The sequence below is a fragment of the Budorcas taxicolor genome, chromosome 1 (assembly GCF_023091745.1).
Source record: "Budorcas taxicolor isolate Tak-1 chromosome 1, Takin1.1, whole genome shotgun sequence".
Classification (NCBI taxonomy): domain Eukaryota; kingdom Metazoa; phylum Chordata; class Mammalia; order Artiodactyla; family Bovidae; genus Budorcas; species Budorcas taxicolor.
The window spans coordinates 43,925,311-43,941,879 of record NC_068910.1 but is presented as its reverse complement, the minus strand read 5'-3'; the positions used below and the strand labels follow the sequence as shown (position 1 = coordinate 43,941,879).

General features: G+C 45.8%; 1 protein-coding gene across 1 annotated transcript in view; it reads right to left on the bottom strand.

The window, feature by feature from the left end:
* The window catches only part of IRAK2 (interleukin 1 receptor associated kinase 2), a 54,350-nt gene that overhangs the window by 9,959 nt on the left and 27,822 nt on the right, over positions 1-16,569 (bottom strand). Inside the window, exons 4-9 of the mRNA XM_052641957.1 lie at positions 10,920-11,011; positions 8,988-9,182; positions 8,841-8,905; positions 6,411-6,525; positions 4,773-4,882; positions 2,624-2,819 (exon numbers count right to left, since the gene is read on the bottom strand). Coding sequence (XP_052497917.1) covers positions 2,624-2,819; positions 4,773-4,882; positions 6,411-6,525; positions 8,841-8,905; positions 8,988-9,182; positions 10,920-11,011 — 773 coding nt within the window. The remainder of the gene's footprint in view (positions 1-2,623; positions 2,820-4,772; positions 4,883-6,410; positions 6,526-8,840; positions 8,906-8,987; positions 9,183-10,919; positions 11,012-16,569) is intronic.

Genomic DNA, 16,569 nt, shown 5'->3' with positions numbered 1-16,569 from the left:
ATGGGTGTGAAAGTTGGACCATAAAGAAGGATAAGCACCAAAGAACTGACTGAACTCTGGTGTTGGAGAAGACTCTTGACAGTCCCTTGGACTGCAAGAAGATCAAACCAGTCAATCCGAAAGGAAATCAATCCTGAAAGGAGTGGTGCTGAAGCTGAAACTCCAATACTTTGGCCACCTGATGTGAAGAGCCAACTCATTAGAAAAGATCCTGATGCTGGGCAACATTGAAGGCAGGAGGAGAAGGGGACGATAGAGGATGAGATGGTTGGATGGCATCACTGACTCAATGGACATGAGTTTGAGCAAGCTCCGGGAGACGGTGAAGGACAGGGAGGCCTGGCGTGCTGCAGTCCATGGGGTCTCAAAGAGTCTGACACGACTGAGCTACTGAAGAACTGCCAAGAACTCCTCCACCCTGAAAGGGCCTGCAGTGTTACTAACAGACTGCAGCGGCCAGGAGAGGGCAGCAGAAGGCACCCCTGCAGCTGCCGGAGGGGAGCCAAGAGAAAAGGGACTCCAGTCGAGGTCCCGCCAAGACTGGAGAAAAGAACAAGAGGAAATGAACAGACAAGCTTCCTCTGCCTCTTCCACAGGGCAGGCCCTGTGCCAGGCCTTTCACAAAAATTACTTAGCGCTCATCAAAAAAGCCAGTGACTTACTACTATATAGCATAGGGAACTACATTCAATATCCTTGGATAAATCACAATGGAAAAGAATATAAAAAATAATGTATACATATGTATCACTGAGTCACTATGCTGTATAGCAGAAATTAACACAATGTCGTAAACCAGCTATATTTTTTAAAAAAGATAAACAAAAACAACAATAACAACAGAAAAAGGCAGTGTTCCCCACAACAAGAACCAAAATTGGAAATCATACTATCCGTCAGCAACAGGGCTGAGAAAAAGATTGAAGGGAGCCAGTAGGCACTCACTGAATGAATGAAAGAGGAAGTCAATTGTTACATCAAGAACTGAGTTAAAAAGTCAAGCATTAACAGAAGTCAGGAGTGAGGGTGTGAAGGCAGGGATAATTATAATAATTAACAATAATCCCCATAATAATAATCATATTGATCAATGAAACATACTCTGCTAACCAGTTTATATATGTTATCTTATGAATCTCATTAATGTCTATATGCATCATTACCTCCATTTTACAGAGTATAAAACTGAGGCCCAGAGTTATCAGTGATACCCTAGGTCACACAGCTGAAAGCAGCTGAGCTGGGACTCAAACTCATGCTCTTCAGCTCTACACTGTAAGTGCCTGGCAGCTTTGGGGTTTAGTTCCACTGGCTCTTAAGGGAGGAGGATCCTGGGCTGACCCTGCTGAGCTTCACTGAGCACCCCCCACAGTGGGGCTGGTGGGGGTAGGGAGGGGGTGAGGCAGGAAAGAACTGGGGGACAAGTAAACCAGAAGGGCTGATGGGCCAGGAGACAGAGGGAAGCAGAACCTGGTATGTGGAAGCTGGGCTGAGGGCAGAAGGTGGCTCAGAAGAAGGGCATTAGTGGAAGAACCAGACAGACTGTGGTCAAAGAGAGGAAGTGCAGAGTTTGAGGCTGGAGACGAAGAGAGAAGGCAAAGGCCAAGATGCAGCTGTTGGCTCTAGGCAGAGGTCAGCCAGAAACCGTCACTTTTCTCAACCCGAACTTCCCAGACTTGGATCCCCGGGTCTCTGATGTTTAGAGATGCTAAGAAAACAAGGTTCCATAGTCAAGGGAATTGGGGACATGCTGCATACCCTTACTTCACTAATACCAGATTAAAGACCATTACCATATGAAAGGCCCTGGTTAATTTTTTGTGGTAACTTTTTTTCCTGCATAACCTTGTTCAACCCAGCGTTTCTCAAACCTATTTGAACACATCAAAACCCTTTAAACACATCAAACCTATTGAGACCTCAGGGAACTGGTATTTTATAGAAATGTGCTTTGGAGATGCTAGACTCAGACCATGAACTCTTGGGGGAGGGACTGTGTTTTAGTCACATTTATAGTCCCAGTGCCTGGCACACAATAATGATGGACAGCAGTGGTGATTAGGACACGGGTTGGATGGCTGGATGGATTCTGAATGGATGGGTGGCTGTTGCATGAATGGCTGGATAATAACTGAACTGATGGATGGACAGATGGACTAAACAGACAGATGAACAAACAAGACGAAATAGCCAAGTGGATGGATAATTAGATGGCAGGCTGAATGCACATCAGGGAAGTCAGGAGCTATCTGTAGCCTATTAAAATCTGGACACTCATGGGGAGGGGGAGCTTTACTTCAAGGGTTGGCAAACTTTACTTTCTAGAGATATTTACTTTCTAGGCTAAATAGTAAATATTTTAGGTTTTGTGAGCCACAAACAATTTCTGTCACACGTTCTTTTATTATTGCTGTTGCTGTTATTATTCAGTCTTTATACACATAAAAACTATTCTTAATTACAGGCCATAGAAAATGGGCTGTAAGCCAGTTCTGTCCTGTGGGCCATAGTTTGCCAACTCCTGCTGTACTTTGTGGAACACTTCTAGTTTGTGCTTACAGAGGAGCCATCGGAAAGACAGATGTGTGCAGGCCTTGATTTGAGCACAGAAGGAAGCTCTTACTATTCCACAGCTGAATACGTCCACTCGCTTTGTCAGCTGCCCCACTCTGATGAAATCTTCCGGAAGATATGCAGTGGAGGCCTGGAAAAGGTGGGTCTTCATCATGGTGTATTTTGATGTTCTGTTGACAGGACATGGGTGAGCCATCGAATGAGCCAGCTTGGGGGTGAAGTTTTGGTCTAGCAAAACATTGGAGCTGTGGGAAAGAAGGCAGAGAGAACCTTGTTGTTTGGAGGTGGACAAGAAGAGGTTGCCATGGAGACCCTTTTGGAAAGCAACGTAGTAGTGAGCAGTGCCAGCCAGCGAGGGTCACTGAAGACCCTCAACAAGTTTATGAGCCAGTCCTGATGGGGGAGTGGGGATTGGGAGCCCACCTTCACCAGCAAATGGGGATGAAGCTAAGATCAGTCCTGCTGCGCCAGAAATGGCATTTGGTGGCCAGAGAGGTGCAGCCATCCTTATCGCCACAGATGTCAGCCCTGAGCCCAGAGGCTGTACTGGCTCCATCTCTTCTGAAGCTGTTCCACCCCCAGCTATGGCCTTGCTGACTCAAGTCTAAATGTCAGCATTCTTCGGGACTGAACCTGCTCAGATCATGGGGAATAAGAAGAACAATAAAAACATTCTTAGACTTAAGCATCTAATCTACAGGAATGAATACTCTCAGAAAGTACTCCAAAGGAAAAAAATTTAATTTTTAAAAACTAACCTACATGTATAAAAATATTCAATCTGAGGACTTATCTCACGGTCCAGTGATTGACTTCACCTTCCAATGTGAGGAGGTTTTGGGGGAGAATGGATATGTATATGTACGGCTGAGTCCCTTCACTGTTCACCTGAAACTATCACAACATTGTTAATCGGCTATACCCCGATACAAAACAAAATGTTAAAAAAAGAGAAAAGATTTTGCCTTCCAATGCAGGGTGTGTAGATTCAACCCCTGGGTAGGGAGCTAAGACCCCACATGCTTCATGGCCAAAAAAATCAAAATATAAAACAGAAGTAATATCGTAACAAATTCAATAAAGACTTTAAAAATGACCCACATCAAAAAAAAAAATAATAAAACCTTTAAAAGAAATATTCAAACTAACCCTAAATGGTTTTTAAAAAGTAGATACAGAGATCAATTCTCCTGGGTTCCCTGACCCTGCTGCTGTTCACTTAAACACCCCTTTTCAATAAAGCCTTTCATTTTGTCACCCAAAAAAAGTAGACAGCAATTCCAATATTGGCTATTAGGAGTAGTTATGTAATTTATGGGCAAATACCTTCAATGGAAGACAAAGAAGTACCAAAAAATTGATGACATGCAACGTGAGGAAATGTTTAACTCATGGGGAAAAGAGACTGTGGCTGGGTAATCAGGTAATAGTGCTCTCTGAGGGCTGAGATATCTGTGTGGGCCGGGGCTGGGGGAAAAAAAAACAGCAGAGAAATGGAGGCCACGTGGTGAGTCAGGATAATAGGGTCAGGATGACCTCTTGGATCTTTACTTCCTCTCTTGCTATTACAATTGTTGGCACAATTCAATAAAAATCAGGGGGGAGAAAAGAGGAAAGGGCTTCCACTGGCCAAAAGAGGAGAGAACTCTGGGGAAGTGCAAATTCTATGGTTTCGAGGTCACTGTTGCCAGGCCTTCTGGTATCCTCTGGAATCCCTCTCCATGTTTCTAATCTTGGGAGCGCGGTACTGAGATGCTGGGGTGCACACCTAACCTGTGTCACGGTATCTGTGGCAACAGACGCACGAACGAGAGCAGGTCTCAGAAGCCCAGGGAGCCCGGCAGTCACAGCCACAGCTCGAGGACCCAGTCCAGATCGGTTGCTGGAGGGGAAGTGAAATACGGCAGGGGAATGGAAGGCTTGTGGGGAAATACCAACAAACTTGTTGGGGAAATACCTCTGTTAGGGAAAGACAAACACAGAGACAGGCAGTCGTGCTGACAGCACCCAGAGACAGAGTACCCCCTAGAAACACTGATGTTTCCGGGAATAGCAAAGAAAAAGAGATCCACGAGAGGCAAGGAGGGGAGAGAAAGTCAAAGAAAAGAGAGGCAAAGGGGGAGGAATGGGACCAGCGGTGTGCGTGGCCTCACCCCTGCCAGCCCAGCCTGGGGCGGGGCTCAGCCCTCCTCTCTCACCTCTTGACATTGCCGTGGATGATCTCCAAGCTGTGCAGGTGCTCCACGGCGTGAAGCAGTCCTGAGCAGATGCTGATGCGCTGGGGCCAGGGGAGAGGGTCTGAGCCGCCCTAAGAGAAAGAAAAGGAGGAGAGAATAGTGACACCTGTGCCTTTTTAAAGTCTCAGTGGACTTCAAAGTGGCAGAGTCCTGGGCTCCTGTCTCTCCGCCAGCCCTCAGGTCCTCTACAACAGGGCTCAGCCAGCATGGTTTACTGGCAGGGAGCTGGCTTTGACATCAGACAGATCTAGGTATAAATCTCAGCCCAGACACACACTAGCTGTGTGACTTTGGAAAAGACACTCAATCTCTCTGAGCCTCCGTTTTTTCTGATATAAAATAGAAACGTTAATCCCTATGCTTTAAGGTTGTAGTAAGGATTCAAAGGAGTGAATAGTACGCCCCCAGCATAGTGCCTGCCACACAGTGGGTGCTCAATAAATAGCAGCTATTTTTATCCTGACTTTCCTGCAGCAGTTCTGGAATTTTTCTCTAAGAGGGGCTGCTTGGGAGAGGAGCTAGGGAACTTGTGTTGGCTCATCAGGCACATGAGCTGATTTTACAAGTATTTGGAGAGATTTCACAAGAGCTGATAGAGATTATGGGTGGTCTAAAGCCCTCTATACTTCCACCGTTGTTCTGAGACTGAATGTCCAAGAAAAATCCCTTCTCATTTTTCAGGTGACCTCTTAGATTCTACATCCTCTAAGAACTGGCCTTGCCAATAGATTTCTTCTCAAAAACTCTGGAATCTGGAGCCACATGAACCTCGTTTAAACTCTTGCCCTGATAACACGTCAGCTGTGTGGTAAGTTCCTTTGCTTCTCTGAGGCAGAGACTCCTCTTTCTGAAAATGGGGGAACCTCTGGGGTTGTGGCAAGGCCTGAAGGAGATGTACAAAGCCATTATCACGGTGTCCTGCCCACAGTGAGAGCTCAGCAAAGCTAACAATCATTATTATACCATGAATAACTACTTTATCTGATCCCTCCCAAGGGAACCAATAATTCTGTTGTGGAATAACTTTTGTCACTCTCTTTGAGGACTTTCTGGGAAGGAGGCTTGTTTGTCTTAAAACTTACAACATTAATAGATATAACACTCATATGATATGATATGCAAAAGGTCAAATGAGTATGTAGTAAAAGTTTGTCTCCCAACCAGAGCCCTGTCTACATAGTTCTCCCCAGAGGCAGTCAAGGCACCAGTTTTCTGTATCTCTCCATAAATATTCCATACATTCGCAAACAAATAGGAATCTATGAGAATATCATTTTTAAGAAAAATTTACCTCCACTTTCCGTGCTCTGTATCTGTTCATCCTTTCTCTTGTCCTTGCACCTTCAGAACAATACTGGATAACAGAGTGCTACGGGCTACCTTTGTTTCACTCTTGACTTAAATGCCTCTTTGTCAAAAAACTTTCTAAATAGGTTTTTCCTGAAGACGTTTAGCCAGATCTTATCTACCTTGGCCCAGCTCCTCTCCTTGCAGGGCCGCTCCGGGGCCCCCTTCTCCTCTGGATTCCTTTAGGTGGTTAATCCTTGATTCTGCGAGTGCTGCCTAGTCCTGTTCTTTGACCGTGACCCAGCCCCTTACCTGACTCTGGAGTCTGTCCTGTAAAGAACCATTTGCCATGTATGGGTAAATCAAGCTGTAAAACTGTTCTCCAGTGCAGCAGCCCAGCAGAGGTAAGACGTTGGGGTGGCAGCATCTGAAATTAGGCATCAGAGCAGGCATGAGGAGTCAGACAGAAAGAATAATCAAAGACTACCCCATTTCCTACCTCCTCCACCTCTTCGGCCCTCTCCACCCCCTGAGGCCACCAGGAAGCTCCCAGGTACCAAATGCTCTGACTCCTGAGGGTAAAGAGATGACAACTGCATGCCTTCAAGATGCTTGAAATCAAAGAACTCAAAGTACATGATACCCCAACCACTTGTGATTCTTCACAAAATCCTCTTCTGGCGGACTGAAAGTCACTGTTCCCTCCTGACTCTCCTGCCTCTCTGACAGCTCTTCCTTGGCCTTTTCTGCTAAGACCCTCTTCCTCTGCCTTTCTCTGAAACCTGAGTCTCCCCGGATGGGCTCATCAGCTCATTTTATAAGCTGCTCCACCAGGGAACTCTCACCTCTACAAAATGCACCCTCTCTATGAGGAGCACCCCTGCATCTCTCCAGGTCCAACCCACAGTCCAGACCTGAATGTCAAATTGCATCCCAGTGTTCCAGGTGAACAACCTAGACTCAACAAGTTCCAAACCTGATTCTCCAGCCTCAGTTATTTGCTCAACCAAGGGCACGACCAACCAACCAACCATCCAATTTCCTAGAAACCTCCTTACCTCTCCCATCTAATTAGTCACCTTTCATTGTCTAAATAGCTTTGAAAAACCCCCTTCATTCTCCCCTCCTCCACCTTGAAGCAGATGCTGATGGACTCTCCCGAACACTCTTTCAAGGGCCGCCTGCCTGCCCCTCAGCCCCTCTCCGCTTCCGGCTAGGCCATCCTAGTGCACACTTTCCACCCTCACCAGTTATTTACATTCACTCTCCCCTCGGCACCGTGAACTCCCCAAGGCGGACGCTGTGTTTTCTGCATGTCTGCACTCCCGAGAACCAAGAAAGGCCTTGATGACTCACACTTGCCAAATGAATGAATGAAGCAATGGCTGCTTACTCCAGGAAGGCACTATACCAAGATGGAAAGGGAATCAGATTTCCACTTTCCATTAAGAGTGTGTATGTGCATTCATGTGTGTAGATAAGGATGTGTATATATGTATATGTGTGTGTGTTTGTGTGTAGTCACATATATATATATATATATGAAGGAAAAAGGACTAAAGAAAATATATAAAAATCTGAATACTGTAGTAGTAATTTACAGATGCTATGGAAAATCGGTGATTTCTATTTTCCTCTTTAAAACTTTCTTTATTTCTTAAAATATACCACAGTCATCCCACACTGCTTTCCCGAGACTGCATATTTGGCAGAGAAACTCAGAGAGTGTCTTGCCAGCTCGAATGACAGCTGGTGTCCAGCACACTGCAGAGGCCTAGTATGCATGTGTTAAATCCATCAGGCAATGACAGTAGGGACAGGCCAAGTGTCCAGGTCTGTAAATGTCCTCCCCTCTCTTTACCAGTCCCCCTGCCCCCACTAAGCTCTGTGATGAGAGGGTCACTTTACTTCTCCAGCCTCAGTTTCATTATCTGTAAAATGCCGGTTTGAGGATGACTTTTGATGGCCCTTATTGCTCAAGACCAGAGGTAAACAAAATTCCTCTGTAAAAAACTAGACAGTAAATATTTTAGCCATTGTAGGCCATCTGGCTTCTGGTACAATTCCTCCACTGTGCACAATCACGAAAGAGCAGCCACAGATGACACGGAAATAAATGAGCACAGCTGGGTTCCAATAAACTTCATTATAGATGCTGATATTTGAATTTCACGTACTTTTCATGTGTCATGAAATTATCTTCTTTTTATTTGTTTAACCATGTAAGAACATAAAAACTATTCCTAGCTCTCAGGCCATTAAAACAGAGCTAGGAAAAAAAACAAAACAAAACAAAACAGAGCTAGGCCAGGCTAAGCCTGTGGGTCATCATTTGCTTTTAGAGTTGGAATCAGTACATTTCTGTCCATCTCAAAAAATGGGACAGAAACAGATTCTTTCCCCCCTGGAAGGATGGCGTTGAGCCAAGTGAGCTGAGGTTCTTTTATAATTCTAATCCATGCATACAGTGGCTACAGAGAAAAAGCATGGAAGGAGTCAGATAAACCAACCAAATTCCAGCTCTGCCACATACTAGCTGTGTGATCTTGGACAAAACACTTAACATTTCTGTGCCACAATTTGTCCATGTGTAAAATAATGTGATAATAGTAGCCATGTTACAGGGTTCTTATAAGGATTACATAAAGAAAATGCTTAAAACATGTTACCACATAGGAAGCACTATATACAGGTTAGCTGTCATCACTATCAAACAAAGTATTTTCCAAAGAGGAGGCTTACCTACGACAAATTTGTACCTCTGCCTGGAAGAATTTTTCAACTGATCCTGGACCTGAACAGGCCATCTGTGGGAAAAGACATTGAAACATGAAAATCCAGCCTCACCATGCAGCCTCCACCTCTTACTGGAAACCAAGAAGTGCCTACCTCTCTGAGCTTCTTGAAGATAAACGGTGTGCCATGCTTTTGCCCTCTGTAGACATCGGCAAAGGTCCCCTCACTGATTTTGTGGCTTGGGTTGAAGTTATCAGTTGCCTGGATCACATCTACCTCACTCCAGAAAAGGTCATTTCCAGCCAGGCTTGAAAGTGTCTCTTGCTTAGGAATGGAGGCACTGAAATCCTGGAAATTCAGCGAGAAGAGACAGAGATTAATGTGGAAAGTACTATTTTCCCTACTACCTCAGGGAATCTCAGAACAGCAGAGCTGAGGGGTGAATGGGATCATCTCATCCAGTGAGGAGGAATACGAAAAGGACAGATCCCAGCTCCACTTCTAACCTTGGACAAGTTACTTAACCTTTCTGAGCCTTCACTGCCTCATCAGCAAAAACGAAGATAATCATAGTACCCTGAAAGGTAAAATTACCTTTCTACCTATAGATTAACTACAATGTGAGTATTCCCAGCCCACGGTCAATGTTTCCTTTATTTTTTATTTTCAGTTTACAAAGGGTCAAACAACTGAAGTCAGATTCCACTCCAGGTCAGTGGCTGGGCATAAACATAAATTTCCATTTTTTTAAGTTATAAATGCTTTATAAGGAACTCCCAGGTGGCACAGTGGTAAGGAACCCACTAGCCAATGCAGGAGATGTGGTTCAATCCCTGGGTTGGGTAGATCCCCTGGAGGAGGAAGTGGCAACCCACTCCAGGATTCTTGCCTGGGAAATCCCATGCCCAGAGGAGCCTGGCGGACTACAGTCCACAGGGTCATAAAAGAGTCAGACACGACTGAGCGTGCGCACACAGCACAGCACAGCAGGCTCTTATAAATAGTTTTAAAGAATTAGAGTCGGGGGCTAATTATGCATGATCCCATTATCCTCTTAACTGTTATTAAAGTTTGGTGTAATCCTTGCCAATTAGATATTTGGGGATTTCTTTTTTAAATTGGGATTGTGGGAATTCCTTAGAAGTCCAGCAGCTAGGACTGTGCACTTCAACTCCAGGGTTCATGGGTTTGATATCTGATCTGGGAACTAAAGATCCCAGAAGCTGCAGTTCAGCCAAAAAAAGAAGAAAAATAAAGGATAAATAAATAAAAACTGAGATCATGTCACACATATTGTTTTGATTTCTGGTGTTTTCTCTTAACATTACTTCATGATTATTCTCCCAATTATTCAGTTGTCTTTGAAAATGATTAATTATTAAAATATAAATCACCTTGCTTAGGTGACAGTCCCATTTATGGAAGAGCTCCACTGACCAGATCTGTGTAGCACTGGCTTCCCTGCCAGGCACCACGACACTTTTAGGGGCCCACAAAAACGTCTTAACATAATTTCTTTCAAAGTCTAAAGAATAAAAATGTACATTTTACCTCAGAGAAAATGTTGAAATTTTTAATCCAACTTGGATTATGTTCATCTTTATACCACTGCAGTCATAAAATACGATTTTTAAAAACATTTTTAAATGAAAGAAAGAGCTTAGAAAGGCAAAAAGTGCTTAAGATTCACAGAAGTCACTTGTGACCCTGGACCCAAATCATTAAAAATTGAGGATAAATCAGATATATTTTGTGTTGAAAAAAGGTTGGAGGGAAGGCATGTTCTAAGCAAATGACTACTGCCACCAAGATATTTCAGGGGGTGAGGAGGATACCAATTATCAGCTCTCATTTAAACACAAATAATGGAAAAGCTCATTAAAAACTAAAGCGTGCCTTCTCCCCGACCCTCTCTCCTGTTTTATTGAGGGTCAGCACTTAAAAGTCTTAGAAGCTCAGAGTAATTCGATGGGATTCTCCTCTTCACTCGGACCCCTAACCCCCAAACTGGTCTCAGGGAATAAACACATTGCATTTTTGAAAGACAGTCAAAGCCGGGGGTTACACTCAGGGTGGGGGGTTTACCTTTGAATCAGCTGAGGCAGGCTGGTCAGTTTTTAAGGAAGAAGAGGCATGTTCAGGAGGGGCTGGGAGGTTGACTCTGGCTGCAGCAGGTCCTGGAAAGGAGGGACAGTGGATCAGGCCTCGGCTGCTGGAGGAAGGCAGGAGGGGTCCCTGACTGGTCCCCAGACCCAGCCAGTGTCTCATTCACGCCAGTGACACTTACTGTCGATCATGACGTCAGCCATTTCCTGACAGCCAGGTGCTAGCCTATAGGCTGCTCGAATGCTACCCTGTGGAAGACTTCTGACAGCCCTGTGGGTTGGTCCTATACAAAGTCCCCCTGTGACAGGAGGAGGAAAGGAGGCGCTGCAGGGCTGCCCAGGGCCACACTGATGGAAGGGACAAAGTCAGCCTTCAAAGGCAGCTCCCTGTGCCTTCTGACTCCCAGCCCTAACCCACCTCCCCCAAAAGCAGCTGAGAAGGACACAAGTGAATCAGCTACAGAGCCTGACTTCTAGAAACCTCCATGTGGCAGGAATGGCAATAACCAGCCTCCCTGGGGAGAGGCAAGAGAGGTCTGCCTCAGTGAGCTGTGAAATCAAGGAAGGTTTCACAGAGGAAGGAACACTTGACCAGGACCTCCAAGCAGGGGAAACATTTGCAACAGTAGCGGTGAGGGAGGAAGGGCAGCAAGGCCGAGGAACCAGCCCATGAGGAGGTATGGCAGCGGGAAAGCCCAGGCTGCGGTAAACATTCCAGGCACGCTCAGTTAGCACACACTGAGAGTATGCCTGGCTCTGTTCCCAGCGCTTCCCTGACCTAATTCATTTCACCCTCACAACAGTTCCAGGAGTCAGACTCATCATCTACTCCCTACAGGTGGTGAAACTAAGGCACACAGAGGTGACCCCACCTTTCCAAAGACACCCAGTCAGTGGCTCCAGAGTTTGTGCTTTCACTGCCGTCGTGAATGGAGAAGATTCACAAGAGACACGTTAAAGTGGACCTTGGCCAGAAGCCAGAGCTTCAGATGTCATCTTCTGGAAATACCCAAGTGGTCTTACCGCAGGGCCGGCCTCTGTGTAACAGGAGGCCCATCCTTCCAAGGGAACCTGACTTTGGCCCCAGAGTTGCAGACCAAATCCACCTGCTTCAAGTATGTCTGGCTTGCATCATCAGGAAAGGAGTGATTAATGTGCAACTTTGGCCATAAAAATTAACTCGGAAGACTGAAAACAGCACCATGGTGAAACTAGAACTAGCTTTTCAAAACTATTTACCCAGGCAGCTAATAAAGCAAAACTCATCTGATACAAAGTCTGAGGCTCTTTCATTCTCTGAGAAGAGGGGCCACCCTAAGCCTCTCTCCCTGAGTTTTCTGCTGCTTCTAGAGTTTTTGTTTGTTTTCTGTCTTCCTTTTTTCCCCCATATTTTCCAGCACTGGCTATATTTGAAAGGACTACACTTTAGAAGGTACCATGTTGGTACGCCCACACTGCACCAGAGACCCCCAGAATGGGAGTAGTAACAATAAACACCCCTCCCCAAAATACACAGGTGTACACACAGTCACACATACCCTCCTTGTCCCTTAGGGCACTGCAACTTAAACTGAGCTTCAGAATAAGAGCTATAGCTCAGATATAGATATTAAACTTTTGGCCAATAAAAAGGAAAAAATAAAACCAGAATAAATGAATAAAGAAGATGGGGTATTTTTACTCAGCCATTAAAAAAAAAAATGAAAGGGAAAATGTTGAGGGAGAGATAAATTAGGAGCTTGGTTTAACAGATACACACTACTATATACAGAACAGACAACCAACAAGGACCTACTATATAGCACAGGAAACTATCCTCAATATTCTGTAATAACCTATAAGGGAAAATAACCTGAAAAAAAAAGAATGGAAATATATATTTGTATAACTAAATAACTCTGCGGTATACCTGAAACCAACACAACATTGTAAATCAATGTAAATCAATTTAAAAAAATAAAAAGGTAAAACAAATAAAGTAAGTAAAACCAGCAACGCATTGCAGAACAGCTGCTGGCACTGTAACTGTCCAAAGACCAGCTGCTCCCTCAGATCCCTCTGTGCCTCTGCCCCCGGGCTGATGGCCACAGCTGCTCCCACCCCCACCCCAGCCCCACCCTGGTGCCTGGGTGTAGAGGGGAGGCTCCCTGGGTGGCTGCTCCACCCACAGCAGCTCCATCTTCAGAGGCCTCCACTGTCGCCCTGCCATCCCTTGGGCTCGGCTCAGTGCCCTTGGCCTGAGTCACAGCGGTCATAGTCGTCCACTCCTAGGTGTGGGTCATGCGTGCGAGCTGCTCCACGATGTTTTCTTTCACTCTGCTCAATTCACATCTTAAGTATCCAGCATTGAATCCCTAGTCTTCTGTGCATGTAATACATGCTCTAACACCTGTGTTCCACGCACACTGGCGGGCAGAGGCTCTGCGCTCTGGGGACAGCTGCTCCAGGCCAACTCGACTCCCCCACTGCTTCTTTCCTGCATTTCTGCACAACCGCTCTCCCCACCCCAGGGTGGCCGCACTAGGCTGCACACATGGTCCCTCACCCTTTCCCACTGCCCAGCAACACCAAGGTCCACACTGGCCTCACACAGCCATGATTCTCTGGTCTGATGCCTGGGGTTTGCTCTGGGGGCTGCACCAGGCCTCTCAGAGTAGGGGGATCGCTGAGGTCTGCTCTTGTGACACAGGAGAGCTACTAAGGGTGGTTCAGTCTGTTTGTCTCTCCGGTGTGGAGAGTGGGGGAAAAGGGAGTGGAATGTGGGCCAGTACTGCAAGGCTGAGAAATCAGGTAAGAACAAGCCATTGCTTTCTTTGGAAACACTCATGGAAGACACTGGTCTACACAAATGTCATTTCCAAAACACTAGAGTTTATCTTTCGTGTGCCATTTCCCACAGAAATCTTTCTAGAATATTTGCTTTCTCAAGCAGAATGCACCAAAATCTTGTCCTGCTGAGTTGCGTCACTGCAGGCAGGGTGCTGTATTTCATTTTGGAGTTTTCTGGATCCTGCCCTGTGGCAGGCAGTGCGTCAGCCTCTACAGCTTCCCTATCTCTTTCTTGGTAGCAGACAGAACTGAGCTCCAGCCCTGGCTCTGTCGTTACTAAAGATTTGAACTTGGGTGAGTTGTGCCTCATTTTAGCTTTCTCAAATGTAAAAATGAAGAAACAACAACAAAAGAAAACAGTAATGGTCCATTCTTTGTAGAGTTCTTTTCCAGATTAAAACATGGCATAAAGCACAAAGGTCAGCCTCTGGTATAAATGGGGTACCAAGGCTGGTAAAACTACATACAGAATAAGAGCAAATCAATTCTGATGAACAGCCGATGCCTCTCCTACAGGTAAGGCTTTGTGACAATTATTTCAGTCACTCAGTGGCCTTTTTTCTGAAATCTAGCTTTGAGCATCTGTTTAAGGAGGTACTGAGAACTTGCCCATGGCTCATCTGCTTGTGTATTTTCCTTCTCCATGTCGCTCCCTACTTCCTCCCCACCTACTGCCAGGGGATCAGGAGATACAGAGGTTAAGACGTGAACTCTGGAGCAACTCACATGAGCTGAATCCACTCCCACCGCTTGGTCAGCCATGGAGTTTTGACAGGTTATGTCTCCTTCCCTAGCTAGCAAGAGCCCTCCGCCCTAGGGTGTCAAGCTGATTCAGTGACTGCCAGTAGGCACCATTCCCACCTGTCAGTCCTCCTCCCCAGCTACCTCTGCCTCCACATTCTCCACTCCTATGAGAGAAATAGCTGGAACTTTGGGGCCCAATAGAAGCTTGGGGTTTTCCCAAGAGAAGACTGGCTTTGGGTTATTTGAGGAAATTAATGATCACACCCGTATTTTCAGCTTGGGCAAAGATAGACAATAGACTTCCTGTCTCTAAGAGAGTTATCGTCCTGACTTGTCTGAGAACATGTCCTCCCAAGTGTCATTCAAGAAAGCGAAGGGTGCGAAGGCTGGCAGAGACGTACGGTGCTTGTTTTCACAGCAGCCGAGCTTAGGAACCACTAAAGAAGCTGCTATATCAGTAATCTTCTCTAGCCTCACCCGCACTCTCCTAGGATCTCCCTATTTATTATTTTCCTTCCCTTTGGCTACCAACCACTGTCATATGAGCTTTAGGACCATATCCCCTTTATCTTTAATCACAGATCAGAGTTCTGCCCTTAGCAAAAAAATTCTTTAGCTGTAGGAAATAATTCAGACTACTTGGACTAGAATTAACTTTTCAGACTCAACCTAGCTGGGGTGTCTGGAACATTCCTAAGATCAGCTAATGCTTAATGAACATCTACCTGGCGGTAACCCCAAGGTGTATGATTACTCCCCACACAGGATGATGTGGTTTCTACTATTATGCCCATTTCTTAGATGAAGAAAATGAGGTACAGAGAGGCTAAGGCAGTCAGTCTCCTGCTGGTGAGGACAGAGCTGGGATTCAAATATAAGTCTGCCGGATGCAAAAGCCCATACCCGCTCCTCTCAGCTGACACTGACCCTGGCTTCGGGGGCCACATCAACAAATTTGGGAGGTTTCATGGATTTGGGGTCTCCGGCTCTCTACTCAGGAGACTGCAGAAGAATAGAAGGTAGGTGGGACTCCGGAGGAGACGTGGGAAGGATGGCATGAAGAACGGGTCCCCTGGGGAAGTCACCTGCCCGGGGACAAGGAGGTAGAGACAACTGGAGCGGGCTGACAGGCTTTGGGGCAGTGGTGTGTGCAGTGGCTGGGGACATGAGCATTCAAATCACATGGCTCAGATGCTACTTCCTACGCACATGACCTTGAGCAAGTCACTTTCATGCTCTGTACTCAAACTCCACAGAACAAAGAGCAGCAGATCTGTGCCAGGCAGAGGGGAGGAAGGCTATGGGGCAGGCAGCACCCCTTGCCAACCTGGCTGCAAGGGCCAGGGGCCTGGGGAGGGCCAATGAAGAGGTCACTAGGCTCCTTGCCCGGAGCCTGTGCTGGGTCTTGGGGAACCAAAGGTAAAATACATGGGCACATTGCATATGAACCTGATAGGCTATAGGAAATAATTCAGACTACTTGGCCTAGAATTAACTTTCCAGACTCAACCTAGCTGGGGTGCTTGGAATGTTCCTAAGATCAGCTAACGTTTAATAAGCATTTACATGGTGGCAACTCCAAGGTGTATGATTTCTTATCACACATGATGATAACCTCTCTGTGCTTCAGTTTCCTCATCTGTGAAATGGGGAGAAAAATAATACCAAACTCCCACAGTCAGTTGAAGGTTAAATAGGTCAACATCTTTGAAGGGTAAATTTAGAACAGTGTGTAACACATACAAAGCCCTCTGTTACTGAGTTTCTTTTTCCTTTTTACAAAAAAATGGGGGACTTCCCAGGTGGTCCAATGGTTAAGACTCTGCTCTGCCAATTCAGGGTTCCACCCCTGGTTGGGGAGCTAAGATCTCACACGCTGTTCAGTGAGGCCAAACAAAAACAAAGGTAATAGATCGCATATATCCTCCTGTCATCTGACATTTTTAACCTCAACGTATCACGAGCATATTTCCATGTGTATAAACACGTGCTCTGTTGTGCTTAGTTGCTCAGTCGTGTCCAATTCTTTGCAACCCCATGGACCGTGGCCCACAAGG